At 37.9% G+C, this 16,412-nt stretch overlaps 1 protein-coding gene across 2 annotated transcripts in view; it reads left to right on the top strand.

The window, feature by feature from the left end:
• The first annotated feature begins 4,666 nt into the window (after positions 1 to 4,666).
• The window catches only part of DPH5 (diphthamide biosynthesis 5), a 35,605-nt gene continuing 23,859 nt past the window's right edge, over positions 4,667 to 16,412 (top strand). For both annotated transcript variants that reach the window (XM_059375526.1, XM_059375523.1), the window contains exons 1-3: positions 4,667 to 4,800; positions 5,031 to 5,188; positions 12,594 to 12,718. In XM_059375526.1, coding sequence (XP_059231509.1) covers positions 5,054 to 5,188; positions 12,594 to 12,718 — 260 coding nt within the window. In that variant the 5' untranslated portion in view covers positions 4,667 to 4,800; positions 5,031 to 5,053. The remainder of the gene's footprint in view (positions 4,801 to 5,030; positions 5,189 to 12,593; positions 12,719 to 16,412) is intronic.

The following is a 16,412-nucleotide window of genomic DNA, read 5'->3' as shown; positions in this document are numbered from 1 at the left end:
TATCTTAAAAGGGCACATTTTAATTATTTAAACATAAGAAGAGTGAAACTATGTACCCCCAATTCTACCTTTTTAACAATAGACTTTGGAGGAAGGAATCATCAAATATAACTTCTCCTAAAGCAATGCTATCTTTAATTATCACTATTTGTGAACTGATATAAAATAATGACTATCAATCAATTGAGGTCTCTAAGCTCCAAGAATATTAATCAAGATTTCCTCTAACAATGAGGCAATCTCTGGGAACATGTAGGTTGAAAGGCCAGCTTCAGAGTAAAATAATATTCTCTATTCACAATGAGGTCAGATGGAGTTTACTCAGTAGCCCTGATGTCTTCTTTTCAATAGACAAACAATGAACTGAAATAAGAAAATTGAAGGATGACTTCTTTTAGATGTAAGTTAATTACAGTTGTTCATAATATAGCAGTGTCTCAACTGTTATCACTTTAAAATATAACTACTATATGATGTGTTGATGACAATGGAATGGAAAAGCCATCAGTATTAACTTCTTATTACTCTCTACATCTTTCACATTTTATGACTATTGCCTGAAAGTCATAGATTAGATATAAGGAAGAATTTCTGACAGTGTGGGTACTAAAAGTGAGTTACTGACAAAAGTTATGAAAACATCTTAAAGATCTTTCAGGAAAAGCATAAATATTCACCCTCAGGGACAATTTGGTACTCTCCTATCTGCAAGCAGGAATATAAAGAAGAAAACTCTTTAGGCTTCATTTCTCTTTGTTATTCTTTAAAATAAAAAGGCTTTCACTGCATCCTTCTTTTTTTTTTTTTTTTGCTCTAGAATTGCATTTCTTTATAATCATCCCCCTCTCTTCTGCTAGATGTGAGATTCAAATTTGCTATGACATTATAAATATGTATTCTAACTGCTTTCATTATCATCAAAATAATGCTACCATATTGATTAAAAACTGAAACTGTTTTAAGGAGAATTCTCAAAGCTCTGCCTAAATTAGGTGAAGAAATGATATCATTTAATCAGCTACATACTTAGCTATGTTTTGTTAATCTGTTACCTAGATGAGGGGTTTATCTTTCATGCAAAATGCAATCAATATGTCTATGTATGTCTGCAACTCTCTTGGAAATGCATCAAAAAATAAGATGGGGTTGATGGCTGGGTGAATGGATAAACATGTGGTAAAGCAAATACAGAACAATGTTAACAACTACAGAACTTAAGAGGTGACTAGATGAATGTTTACTGTAAAACTGTTTCAACTTTTCTATATGTTTTTGAAATTTTTAATAATAAATGATTGGGGAAAATGCAATTATATTTGAAACTGTTTTAAATGGTATGGGAGAATGTCCATATCACAAAGAATAATTCTGCAAAAAAGACTATGCAAGATTTTGCTGATTATATTTAATGAATTGCGGGGGATTGAGGGGGAAGATTTCCATAACACCTTTCTCTATCTCCAGAAAAGTCCCCCAAATTTACACTTTTATTGAGAAATGGAGGCAGGCAAAAAGGTTTGAGAACTCTATAGGGAAAGTAGTTTCTTTGACTGAATTCTGAAGAGCAAAATCTGAAATCCCTTCAGTATCTAAAGAGAATATTACCTTACCTACTGAGGATAACTTCATTTTCAATACAGATTTCCTGAAAGAACATAAACTACACCTTCTTTTCGATTAATTACTCCTTTTGGCACTGTCCTTTCCCTGTAAATCTACCTGAACTTACTCAAAGCAAATCTGACAAAAACACATAAAAAAGGAACAGTGTGTTGGAAAATTTACCTACTTGACAGAATGCATATGAGGTATATGTGAACTGTGTCATAAATCTTTTAACATAAATAACTTTCTGAAGTGGCATGAACAAGGCATGTTTTTGTTTGACATTCTGTCAATGACTTTTGGTAGTCATCTAAAACATACTATACCCTGCATCTCATAAAGATAGAAAAAAGTACATCATAACTCAAAGAAATTGCTAAGCTACCAGTGTATATACATAATGATCTGTTTAACAAACATTTACTGAATACTATGTGCCAGACACTGTGCTAAACCTTAGGCAGGACCTAACTATGAAATTGATGGTTTGGTAAGGAAGATACACAAACAGACAATTACAAAGCACTTAAGTGATTGATAAGTATATGCACAGTATTACCCTAACTGAAAGCAGATACCTAACCTAGCACATGGATCTCTGGAAAGGCTTCCTAAACTTAGTCTTTTTTTTTTTTTTTAAGATTTTATTTGAGAGAGAGCTCACCTGTGTGCATGAGCGGGGTTGGGGCAGGGGTAAGGGCAGAGGGAAAGGGAGAAGCAGCCTCCCCGCTGAGCACAGAGTCCATGGGGCTCAGACATGGGGCTCGATCCCAGGACCCCAAGATCATAACCTGAGCCAGAATGAGAGGCTTAACTGACTTAAGCCATCCAGGCACCCCCTAACCTTAGTTTTAGAGAATGAGTAGCAGTGATCTAGGTAGGAGAGAATGGGAGAGAGTGAGTATTCTCTGCTGATATGGCAGTCTGACTAAAGTCATCACAAAGGAGAATGCTGTGAGCACAGAAGAGTACTGCTAGGGAAGAAGCTCATGATTCAGAGTGGAGAGACATGAGGCTAGAGAGAGGTAGGCAGTAGTTACTCCAGGGATGATCCTGTGGGATACGATAAAGAACCTGGACTTTCTCTTGGCTTCAGAAAGACTTTTTTAGAAGAGAATGACATTTTCAGACTGCATCTTAGTGAGGTCTTTTTGGACCGTGAAAGAAGTATGAATGTGATGGAGACATGGTGACCAGCTGTGGGAGTGACATGAAGACCTAAGGAAACACTGTGATAGTAGGCACGGTTTATATTAAGAGAGGCAGATATGTTAGATTTGATGCGGGGTAACTTCCAAGTGTCTGGCTAAAGATGATAATGCCTTCCATCTGAAGGAAGGTAATATAGAAGGAAAAGCCAAGCTGAAAGGGAAGATAATGGGTTTGGCTTTGGATGTGTTGAATGTGATATGCCTCTGGGTTATCTAGGTGATTTCCAGCAGAAAGTTAAATACAGGAGGCTGAAGGGGAGGTCTGAATGGGAGGCTAAAATGTGAGTCAGCAAAATACTAAAGATAGTCAAAATTACATATTCAGAGTTTTATTTTGTTATTGCTTTCAATTTCAGTCTTTCCAACAGGTATGCACTAGTTTTTCACTATGGTTTTATTCCTTATTTCCCTAATGTCTAATGATGTTTAGCATCTTTTCAAAGCTTCTTTGAGATTAGTGTATCTCCTTTGGGGATTTATCTTATTCTCTCTGAGATTCTTGTTCAAATTCTTTGCCTCTTTAAAAATTTAAGGTGTTTTCTTATTTTTGCCTTTTGAGTGTTATTTATGTATTCTTGATACAAGTCCTTTACCAAATATTTTCTTCCCTTGCGTGTCTTCAACAGTGCCTTTTGAAGGACATACGTTTAATCTCACTGAACTTCAATTTAATTGTTTCTTTCCTACATCATGCTTTCGGTGTTGCACCTGAAAAGTCTTTGCCCAAGTAAAATCACATGTATTTTTTCTCTACGAAGTTTTATGGTTTTATGTTTTCCATTTACATCCATGATCCATTTTGAATTATTTTTTGGTTTTGGTATGAAGGATGGATGGATGTAATGATACTGGATAGGCTTAGCCATGAAAACTGTATTAAATGAGAGATGCAAAGGGTAGATGGAAACTAGGGAAAAAAATCAAAATAAAGGCTTAAGAAACAGGAGCTGGGCAAAAAAAAAAAAAAAAAAAGACTCAAGGCATTGTCTGAAAAGTAGCAGGAAAATTCTGAATAATCAACACTGCCTACTAAGATAAACAATGGAAATTGTCTTTTTAACTTGGATGAGGTCACCAGTGACCTTACCAAGAGCATTTACAGTCAAAACAAACCATTCCGATATCGGAACTACATCTAACCAACCACTTGATAGGAATTCCCCCAGTGGAAGCAAATGAAGTTTGAAATTCCTGAGCACTCTTAAATGTCACTTTTCTAGGCACAGGGGCATGGCCGGGGCGGGGGGAATGTCTGGGCTTCCCGACAATGAGGAAGACTGAGGCATATCCCAGTCACACCCCTCGGGGCACTCCGGAATGAGGTCTTGGGGTTGGGGGCAAACCCCAAGCATCATCGCCCCGCTGGGAAATCAGGATCACACTGATGGCCAGATTCGCCAAACTGATACCTCACCAGGGAGGCAGCTGGTTAAACAACAGCAGAATGCAAAGGCGAGGTTGGAAATCTCTGCACTCGGGCAAACCCGGGCAAATTAGAAAAGTCCCTCCCACCCGCCACCCATTCGTGTGACTGGAAGAGGAAAGGCGCACGCCGAGGGGCTGCGCGGCCAACCTCGGGGCCAGCTCCTCCCGGACGAAGAGCTCCTGCACTTACCCTGTCCTAGGATGGGGGTGTGTAAAGCCACGGGCTAAGGGGACCGCGGGTACTCCCCGTCCTTTACCAGCGGTCATGCTGGGGGGCTCTGGATGGACTCCCTTGGCCAACTCACCTCTCCCTCCCCGCCCCAGCAGCGGGCCAGCCGCTTCTGGTCCAGTTCTCCCTAATCCCCGCCCCCCAGAAGAGGCCGGCTTGCCCGCCCCACCAGCTAGTCGTAAAGTGCAGTAAAGGCGCCATCATTTTGCGGCACCGTAGGTGAGGCCGGCGGCGTGCGTATTCGCTCTGCGCGAATCCGCCCGTTCGGTAGCTGGTATTTCGGAAAGGCTGCACTTAGCAGTTTGGGGACCCAACTGCAGTTTTTAGAGGGTAACTGACTGCTCTTAGTTTGGTGTAACGAGAAAAAAGGGAGATGGGGTTCTTTAAAAACTCATCCCAGAATCCATATTTAAGAGGCGTGAAGTAAGGTCCTCAGACCTCGCTTGTGACTTGCCGTTCCTTCTTGTGCTATCTTGGTTTTCATTTTCGTGTTCATCGCCAGATTTTACGTATCTTCCGTGTAGCTGACGCTTGTTTTTCTTGTTCACTTCGTCCTGCAGTCTTCATCCCCCTGGACTTTGAAATGCTTTATTTGATCGGCTTGGGCCTGGGCGATGCCAAGGACATCACAGTCAAGGGCCTGGAAGTTGTAAGATGCTGCAGTCGAGTGTATCTAGAAGCCTATACTTCAATCCTGACTGTAGGGAAGGAAGTCCTGGTAGGTGGTTAAGGTTCTTCAGTTCCTCCGAAGAAAGCTAACAGCTGATTTTCATTACGCTAAGCTGAACCCAATTTTCAGGTCTACTTGTTTAAATCCTTTAAAATACATCCCTGCTCATTAAGGATCACAGGAATGGGAATAATACAACAACGAAGTGACTTGGAAAATGAAAGGGTGCTTTGTCTTACTTTACAAGTCTAATTTTGTGGCTTTCGCTAGTAAATAGGAAAGTTATTTTACACTCCTGGGGATAGTTATCAAAATCCCTTACTTCTTGAGATAGCCAAATTTTTTTCTGAGTTGAGCGCTAATGAGGTACTGACATAGCCTTAATGAGTTGGTTATATATTCAGAAACCAAGCTGAAAGCTTCTGCCTTTGAAGTATTTCCATAGGGAATGGTAATCGCCTTTCTGTCAGTACCCTATCCAGAGAGGTCTTAACTTTAAGAAGACTGCCTGTAAGGCTAATATACATAGTCTCCTATGAGACTCTCTACGAGAGAGAGAGAGAGTGAGCCTGGAACTTAATAAATACCTTAGGATTTGTTAATGTATCATACATTTAGCTTGCTCTTGTTAAGGGCTCTACATTTTGGAGGAGGGGTTAAGTAGTTCAGGTTCATTGTCAAACTCCAAATAGAATGTAAATTAAGATGAAGAGAGTGATGGATATGTTATAGGAGGAGAGAGAGGATTTTAGCTGGTCTATCAAGGCTTCTGAACAAAAACGTGACCTAGAGAATTTCTTCTATTCTCTCCGATTCACAAGCCCAGAGAATTCTCCTCTCCCAAGTTACTTCAAAAATCTTAAGGAATATTTAAAAAAAAAAAAAATCTTAAGGAATTAAAGACTGCTACTTGAATTGGCCATGCACTGATGTGGAAGTTGTGTCTAATGGCCAGCTTTGATTTGTTGACTCTCATTTGTTGGGTTGGAACCAAAATATCTCAGTTCAAGATAATAAATATTCCTCTCTTACCAGTGATCAAGGAAAACTAGAATGAACTTAAATTCATCCAAGAGAATAGAGACAGATAATAAGTCAGCGTTTCTATAGGATAAGGTATCACGGCATGGCATAGAGGAAAGTTGGACCTGACTTTGTCTTCTCTGTTACATGTTACCATGTCAACCTTGGACAAGTCCTTTAGCCTTAGTTTTTTTACTTTGTGAAATGGGGATAATAATGCCTACCTCATAGGTTCTTAACATAGTACCTGTAGCAGAAATGTTGAGAAATGGTAGTTGTTAATGGACATTTCCAGATTTCTTTAAACCTCAGTAGCTTCATTTGTGAAAATGGAGACAATAACCAATTGGAGGGTTATATAGGATTTTATTAAGATGATGTATTTGAAAGTGCTTTATAAACTTTAAGTGCTAGCTAAATGGTAATTTTGGTTGCTATAATTTTTACAAGTTTTTTTTTTTTCCCCAAAACATATTGTTGGGGCTAGGCCCAGCCTCACCTACAGGTAACTTACGTGTACTTTGTTAAGGTGCTGGACTGTCTGTTCCTTCACAATAATAAGTGCTAATATTTATAGAAGGCTTACTATGTACTGTTCTAAGTGTTTTATATGTAGAACAGGATTACCGCTCTGTAACTACTACTCACATTTTATAGGCACAGAGAAACTTGCCCAAGGTCATACAGACAATAAGTGATAGCGACAGAATATAAGCCAAGACAGTCCTGAGTTGAGAAGCCCCAGTTTTAACATTTATACCATAGAATGTCTGTCTATACTCCAGGATGGATAATAGCTTTACAAAATAATGATTTCAGAAAATGTCCCAAGAGAAGGTAGGATTCAAGCAAAATGCTTTGTGTATCACAAAGTTCCATTGGTCTGCTCTCCATAACCTCCTCCAGGTCCTTAGTTCATATTTTTCCCTGAGCAACTGGCTGTGCAACATCAGCCACCTTTCATGACTCTTTTCTGGAATAAAGTAAGGTATAAATAAATTCATGCCTTATATTGCCTAGTAAAATCTCAGAGCCACTTTCTCTTCAGTGACTCTATTTCCTTTCATTTTTACCTTTTTTTAAAAAGAAATTGATTTTTAGAAAAATTGTTATGTGTTCATACCTATATTTATAATCTGGTTTCAATAACTAGATAATTATTGTGTAGCAGATAAAAAAGATTGGAAAAGTCTATTTTCCTCATGAATATGTGCTTGCTTTTATCAATAATGACACAAAATAGTATTTTATAAATGGCATACATGGATGTTGCTGAAGAAATCTTGAATTTTGGGTACCTGGGTGGCTCAGTTGGTTAAGCATCAGACTCGGTTTTAGCTCAGGTCATGATCTCATAGGTCCTGAGATGGAACCCCAGTCATGCTTTGCACTCCATGGAGAGTCTGCTTGAAGATTCTCTCCCTCTGCCCCCTTCCAACCCTCCTGTGCTATATCTCTTTCTCTCTCTCAAATAAATAAATAAATCTTTATTTTTTATGGTTTTTTAAAAAGATTTTATTTGAGAGAGAGACTGAGCAAGAGAGAGCACAACCAGGGGAGGGGCAGAGGGAGAGAAGGAGGAGCAGACTCCCTGCTGAGCAGGGAGCCCCATGATGTGAGACTTAATCCTAGGACCCTGAGATCATGACCCAAGCCAAAGACAGATGCTTAACTGACTGAGCCATCTAGGCACCCTCAAATAATTAAGTAAATCTTTTTTTAAAAGTCTGTAATTTATCTTTTTTTACACTGAAAGCTGTTGTTTTCAAATTGCCAAATAGGTAGTATTATATATATGTTCTGTATTATTCAAAAGTTAATTAAACTAGAGACTTTGAATCCAGGAAAGAGGTTTAGTGTATACACTTTGAATTTTGGGGCACTTTCTGTGAATAAATTATAATTTTATGTGCCATTTGGTGTAATAAACCTGTAGTGCCTTATACAAAGAGGCATAAGCTATGGTCTTTGTTCTCAAGTAGTTCATGATTCATCTGTATTATACTCAGGAAAACTTAATAATGGGAGATTTAAATACAATTCATGACAACAGTGGGAAGAAGAAACTGTAAAATTATATTGCTGGGAAGAACTTAGATGATCTTATTTAAGCCAGTGTTGTTTTCATGAATTAAATAGTAGAAGCTGTCTCAGATATTAAGTAATTACCGGCTATTAATTCCAATTGAAATACATATAAGAAGATCACCTTAGGTCGTGGTGGTCAGAGAATACTATAGAATAGATGGTATTTGAGCTGTCTCTTAAAATAATGCATCCCAGTCTTTTTGTTTTGTTTTTCGTTTTCATGGTCTAGATAGAAAATGCTAATATTTATACAGCTCGGTAGGGTAAATAGATGAAGCCGCTTTGGCCAAAGGGGGCTAACCTTGGGGCTGTAGCTATCATGCAGAAAGCAGAGGCAATCACTAAGCTCTGTCAGTTCCTCATTTGGTTTTTTGGTCTTTTGCCTTTTTTTTTTAAGATTTTATTTATTTATTTGACAGAGATCATAAGTAGGCAGAGAGGCAGGCAGGGGGTGTGGGGAAGCAGGCTCTTTGCTGAGCAGAGAGCCTGATGCGGGGCTCAATCCCAGAACCCTCAGATCATGACCTGAGCTAAAGGCAGAGGCTTAACCCACTGAGCCACCCAGGCACCCCTGTCTTTTGTTTTTTTTTTTTTTAAGTAGGCTCCACATCCAACGTGGGGCTTGAACTCACAAGCCCCATGACTCTGAGATCAAGAGTTGCATGCTCTACCAATTGAGCCAGCCAGCCACCCCTCTGTCTAATCTGTAGTACATGTAAAGTTTTGCAGTCAACCAAGGTTCTGTGACCTTGGGCAATCACTTAACTTTGTGTTCTTTTTTTTCATTTCTTAAACAGAGATAAAAATAGGGACTGTCTCATAGATTGTGGTGAAGATTAAATGAATTCATATGCATAAGTTCTTAGAACTATGCCTGACCCAGAGTGATCTAATGTAGACGTATTACAATTTTGTTAGTATAGATAAGACTTGGTAAAGGGAAGAAAAAGAGTATTCCTTACTAAAGAAAAAATAATTGTGAGCAAAAGCATGGAGGAGATAACCATAATAATTTGCTATACTTGTTCTTGGGCATCACAAAAATAATTTCCTTTTCTTCCAGTGTGTCATTTCCCTCTCTTTTCTTCCTAATCTACTTCATCTGGATACCAGCTCACTCTGTCCTTGTCCTCCTATCCAGCTGCTGTGGCTTGATAGTGGAGAGACAGACTTGCCACTGAGAAAACTGAGGCAATCATCTGTGACCTTTATTAACTTCCCATTTGTCCTTCCCTTAAATCTGAATCTGTCTTACCCCAAGTCTTAGAAAATGACTTGTTAGATGAGGTTCTCAGTGTGTTGAAGACAACTCTACTAGGTGTGTTTTTTCCAAACCTCTTCCTTCCTCTGAAACCTTATTCCCATCAATTATTCTTTCTTTGTTATGTTTGATATATATTAACATCCTTCCCCCCTCATCTTGAGACCATATTCAGATTTTGTTCATTCTGAAATCTCTCCCCTTTTCAACATCTCTTCTCCATAGTTATTATTGTTTCTGTCTCTTTATCCAAAGCCCTTTGAAGAAGTGGTATACTTTTCTTGTCCCTACTTCACTCATGTCTCAGACTCCTGCAAGTTTACTTCCATTCCTCTGAAATATTTCTGTTTGTTGAACAATTATTTAGTAGCTGAGAATGCCACAGGATAGTTTTCACTTTTTGTTTTACTTCTGACATAGTTAATCACTGTTTGAAACTGGCTTTCATGACATTACTTTCTCTTGGTTTTACTTGTACTTTTCCAATTTTTTTCAGTCCCTTTCGTAAGCGCTTACTTCTCTGTTCCTTCTTTCAGTGTTAGAGTGTTTGGGGTTTTCTTTGGGTTTTGTTTTCTTGTTTAGGTATCCTACTTCTAGCCTCTACTTTTCTATTTTTTTTTCAAACTAAATTAATACTTTTTCAAACTAAAGTTAATACTTTAAATGGCATAAAATTTAAAAGATACTAAATGGTATATTTAGTATTGAAAGATTTCTATCCTGGTTCCCCTTCCAGGAAGCACTTATTGCTAATTGCTTACGTATCCTTCCAGAAATACCCAAAAGCAATTTTAATTTTGAATTTTTACCCTGTCCTCCTTACAAAACCTGTCACCCTAAAGCAGGAATGAATTTTGAGTTTTGCCTTGATTTTCATGAGTGGAGAAGATTAGGGGTGATACTGTACAAAAACTGTCTCATCAGTCATTGAATAATATATAAATGTAAAACTATTTGTTAAGTAATACTACCCTTTTTTAACCACCCCCCTTCCCTGACTCTTACTAGGTTCCGTGCTCTTAAAACACTTAATGATGTGGTAGGTAACTCCCTACTAAACGTTATAAGCCACAGGACAGGGGCCACATATGTCTTATTCACCACTGTTTCCCAACATCAGGCCTAGAATTTGGTGTGGAGGTTGTGCACAAGAAATCTTCTTTGAGTGAGTGAATGAATAAATAACCAGGTAGATAAATTAAAAAGAATGTAATACCAGGTTTCTTACTGGTTGTGCTTTCTTTTCTTTTTAACTTCCCCCCTCCCTAGGAGGATCAGCCATTTGGTTATACTGGAGTGTTTGGGTATGTGTGCACAGGTGTGCATATGTGGATAATTTTTTTAAAATAAACGTGTTTCTTTTTTTTTTTTTTTTTTAAAGATTTTATTTATTTATTTGACAGAGAGAAATCACAAGTAGTTGGAGAGGCAGGCAGAGAGAGATAGGGAAGCAGGCTCCCTGCTGAGCAGAGAGCCCGATGCGGGACTCGATCCCAGGACCCTGAGATCATGACCTGAGCCGAAGGCAGTGGCTTAACCCACTGAGCCACCCAGGCGCCCCAAAATAAACGTGTTTCAATTAAATGATGAAATGTTTCTTAGGTAGGATAAGTGATAAATATGGAGAGATATATGATAGAAGTCTTGAGAGTGGGGTTTTTTGTTAAATCATTTATAAAATATTGGATAGGATTTAGGATTACTGCTAACATTAAGCTAGTAGCATGTGCCTTTTGATCTTAAGTGTTTGTTCAGGAAAAAATAATCATTTCCTTCAATTTTCAGTAATCATATGTGTCTTAGATATATGTGAATATAAATGTTCTGCCACTAATAAGTTTTCTGGGCTCATGAAATTGAAGTAAGTTATATACAAATTCATGATTAAGAAAAAATAACATGGTAAAAGTGAAAATAAGGAGAATATTTTTCATCAAACATTGTTGTCATTGGGAACTTCTAGAGCATTATCTCTGAGAAGATATGCAGAAAAAGGGAAAGGATCTTTTTTCACATTTTAGGGACCGATTCTAGTTAAGTATTAGGCAATAATTATCAGAATTGGTACTATGACCTTTATCTTCAAATGCTTAGTTATTTGTTTATTTACTCTTTTGCTTGACAGGTATTATTGAGTACAGCAATCCTTGTAATATTTGACATCTGATATAATCCTTAATAATTCAAACAGACTTATCAGCATGTAAGAAATATTATTTGTCTATGCATTCACTTTTACTATATTTGAATTACATAATACTCCACAGGAAATCAGTTAATAAGATTCATGACCTTGCATAATCATTTGTAACCACTACCACATGACCATTAGCACACTAGTTCACTCTCTCTACTTACATGCTGCCACTCCAGTTAAGGTCAGCCTCCTAGGTTTATTTTTTAGAGTTGAACTTCAGGGGATTGGTTCACAAAGCACTTTATCCTAGAGCCTTCCTTTATAATTAGAATTTTTTTTCTTTTCTCTGCAAGTCTGCCTTTTTAGCAGGATCTGACAGTTTTAAATTAATGTTTCCTGCAATTATATAGCAATATTTGCTGCTTTTGTAGGTAACTAAATCTTAATTTTCTGGTTTTTTTCTTATTGAATTTACCTTTTATTTTAGCCAGGGTCCTGTAGGTTTTCCAATGGAAAATTTAATAAAACCTAAATTACCATGTGTGTTTATAATTATTATTTAACATAGTCTGTATTATTCTGTTTCTGAAATAAAGCTCATGCATGCTTGTTCTCTGTTCATTCTACAATGTTCTGCCTGATCTGTTAGACTCAAATTTAGAGGTAAATTTAAAATGCAGAAAGCCTCAGATGTTAGGTCTACCTCCTCTTGGGATATTAAGATAGCCCCAAAGACAGAGTTTAATTGCAACATGATATAGAGTGCTAGCTCACTGAGGAGTCCTATTCAATGATCTGTGTTTGGATGGTTGCCAAGATTTGCACCAGCCCCAGACAAAGATTGATAGTGTGTGTGTGTGTGTGTGTGTGTGTGTGTGTGTACACGTACATGTGTTGAAATGGTCACCTGCTCTCTCATTTTGATATTGAACTTAAATCTGTAGGAAGAGTTTTATGGAAGAAAATTGATTCTTGCTGATAGAGAAGAAGTGGAACAAGAAGCTGATAATATTTTAAAGGATGCCGATATCAGTGATGTTGCATTCCTTGTGGTTGGTGATCCATTTGGGTAAGTAAAAGCAGGTATTTTGAGTTTTAATTTATTTGCTTTTTTAAAAAAAATCAATAAGAATTACTCTGTTATATTTAAAACCTTTTACTTGCCAGGTCCTAATAAAGGACTATGTTTCTCTAGGTTCTAAAATTTCATTAACTTTAATTATCTTTGAGCTTAATGAAGAAAATCTGCTTGATAAGGATGTCATCATATGTATCACTTGCATTGGTTAGTTAGTGTCAGTTCTAAAGTTTGTATCATTGTTCCTGCTGTTCTTTTAGAAGGTAACTTAGGGCATCAAATAACTTTACTATATTATTATTAATAAGTTTATTATATTATCAAGAGTCATACATACCATTTATTTTGCAGGTAAATCACAAACATCTTCTACTTCTTTTTTCTTAGACTCCCCCCCCCCTTTTTAATCACCTCATATTTAGCAGTATTGTCACTTGCCTTGAATTTAAAATCTGTCCAGCTTCAAATTTCAACTTCTTATATCTGTTGGGAGCTCTTTTCTTCCCTGTTACTAAAAAGGTAGGTTTCTACTTGTCTTGTTAAGCATCATCAATCTCTAATGTCAAGCCAAACATAGGAGTTCTTTGTTTCCAGCTGGTGACCCAAGATTTATGTCACAGATTTAAGGAACATAAGGACAATTAAGTCACTATGAATTCACCACCAAGGATGTTTTTCAAAGGAATGGAGTTACATGTGCATGTGTCTGTCAAAAAAAAGTAGTTTACATCAATGTGGTATACCAGAGATTGTGTTACATAATTTTTTTTCCTTAATTTTTTTATAAACATATAATGTATTTTTAGCCCCAGGGGTACAGGTCTGTGAATCGCCAGGTTTACACACTTCACAGCACTCACCACAGCACACCACACCCCCCCCCACAATGTCCATAACCCCACCACCCTCTCCCTGTGTTTCATTATTATACTTGGTTGCAAAGGACATTGTGCAATCACATATTTTAAAATGTCCAAATTGTTTTCTGTAAAAGTAAGTCTTTCTCCAAATTAGCAGTACCTATTTTCCTTTTTTGTTTCTTTTCAAGATTTTTATTTATTTATTTGACAGGCAGAAAGAGCACAAGCAGGGAGAGCAACAAGCAGAGGGAGAAGGAGAAGCAGGCTCCCCACTGAGCATACAACCCAGTGTGGGGCTCCATCCTAGAACCCTGGGATCATGATCCGAGTTGAAGTCAGATGCTTAACCCACTGAGCCACCCAGGAGTGCTTTTTTCTTTTCTTTTTTTTTCTTTTTCTAAGCCACAAAATAGTAAAAGGTAATGAAAAAAACCTATATATTAAATGTCTTGAAACTCTTAGGATTTTCTTATTGCACTGGATTCCAGCCAAAATCCCATATTTTTTTTTTCCAAATATTTTTTATTTACTTATTTGACAGAGAGAGAGATCACAAGTAGGCAGAAAGGCTGGCAGAGAGAGGGGGAAGCAGGCTCCCCGCTGAGCAGAGAGCCCAATTTGTGGCTCGATCCCAGGGCTCTGAGATCATGACCTGAGCTGAAGGCAGAGGCTTTAACCCACTGAGCCATCCAGGGTGCCCCATATTTTATTTTTCTAATCACTAATTTTGATTGCATTTTGCAGAACTATTTTTCCATGACAATTTAAAACTTAGAAAGTATTAGCTTTTCACTAGTATGAGAAGCACTGCTTTTGAGTTTCCTTTTTTTTTTCTTACAATTATTGGTTTGTTATATAATAAGGGATATGATAAAGGCTATAGAGGAACAACCAGATGAAGAGGTACATGAAGAGAGAAGAGTCCCAAGCATGGGAGCTTCTGTCCTGGAGTTGGAATGGGCCATCCTCCCGGCACATAGATGTGTTCACCAACCCAGATGCTCTTTGAATGCCATAGTTCAAGGATTTTTACGGAGGCTTCATCATGTCGACATGACTAATTATTAACCCAATATTTATATCGTTTTATTCCCAGTTCAGTACAGTAACGTATTGCCTGGTCCCGATGTAGACCCATGTTGTGGTTAAATTTATATTTATGAAACTACAATTTGGAAATCTTATTTGAGCTCAGAATGAGAGTTACTACCTCCATCCATTGGCCAGATATGAAAAATACTGTCCAACTTTCCCTTCTGCCTGTCCTTCTTGTCCTAAAGCTCACACTCATGCCAACCAGCTTCCCTTCCCTGATCATCTGCTTTCTCATTCTATACATCTGTTCAAACTCTATCCTTCATCTGTAGTGCCCTTTGCTCTATATCTGATTGTCAGAAGTCCAGCCATCTTTTGAAGCCTAACTCAAATACCACATTCTCAGTGATGCAGTCATTTTTTACCCAGATCAGAAGTTCTATCTCTTCCTAACTGCTGACACTTCATGTGTTTTCATACATTGCTTCACAATGTTGTTGTTTTTTTTTAATAAAAAGAAAAATCTACTCTTTAGGTTTGTAGGCTGTCCTTCACACTCCTATCTCTAGCTTACTTTACAATATAGTAGATACCAATTAAATAATAAGGTAAAGAGTTGTCTAATATTTTGCTTAGGGGTCACAAGAGAAGACCAGGCATATCTTAGACTGACATTGTCCATTCAACAAATATCTTTGAAACATCTATCTCATGGCAAGAACTCTGACGTGCTGGATGTATGTTAGATGATAAAACATGGGGTTTATAGTTTAGTAGAGGAGATCCACATCAATCAAAGAGAAAATAACAAATTTAAAATTTTGGTAGGCCTGTAAGGGAAAAAATAAGGACTAACAGGAATAGGCTAATTTCTGTGGGGTCATATGGGAAATCCTTTTTGTTGGGGTAATTTAACTAGGTATCTGAAAAATAAAAGGCATCGCAGAAGAGAAGAGCACTGTAAGCAGAGGGAACTACAAGACTGTATTCGAGGATCTGGAAGAGCACAGGGAGTAGGGCTGGGAGAGGGAGTGAGGAGTTCAAGAGGTAGGTGGGACCCAGATCATGTAAGACCTTGGAGGGGGTAGGAATTTTGTTTGAAGTACTCTGGTAGGGACACCTGGGTGGCTCTAGTCGGTTAAGTGTCTACCTTTGGCTCTGGTCATGACCCCAGGGTCTTGAGATCAAGTCGGGCTCCTTGCTCAGAGGGGAGCCTGCTTCTCCCTCTGCCTGCCCCTCTTTCTGCTTATGTGTGTGCACTCTGCAAAAAAATAAAATATTAAAAAAAAAAGTGAAGTACTCTGGTCAATCTTTGAAGGATTTTAAGCAGGAAAAAATCACAATCTGATAGACATTCTTAAATGATCACTCTGACTGCTTTCACTGAGTGCATTTTAGGGAGGCAGGGTGGCTTTGGTAGAGGAGAGAAAAAGGCTAAGTGGAAAAGTTGAGAAGGAAGAATCCCAGTGTGTATGTGATAGGTGAGGAAGAGGAAAGAAGCAAATTTTCCAGAATTCCAGCTTTAGGAACTGATAGTTGTTGGTGCCAGTTCTTGAAATGATGAAAACTTGTAGGGAAAATAATTGCAGAAGATAAGAATTGGTTCTGGAAATGTTTTAAATTTGAGATGTCTTGCAGACAATTTGATATCTGCTGCTAGAGCTCAAGGGAGGTGTTACCTGGGATATGTGGTTTTTGAAGTTATGAGTATATATCGGGGAGAAGGAGAGATAGGGTGTTTAAAGCCAGAGAAATGAATGAAATCAGTAGGAAAGAACAAAGGGAAGAGA

The sequence above is a fragment of the Mustela nigripes genome, chromosome 14, assembly GCF_022355385.1.
Source record: "Mustela nigripes isolate SB6536 chromosome 14, MUSNIG.SB6536, whole genome shotgun sequence".
NCBI classification, from domain to species: domain Eukaryota; kingdom Metazoa; phylum Chordata; class Mammalia; order Carnivora; family Mustelidae; genus Mustela; species Mustela nigripes.
This window is presented reverse-complemented; position numbering and strand designations above follow the sequence as displayed.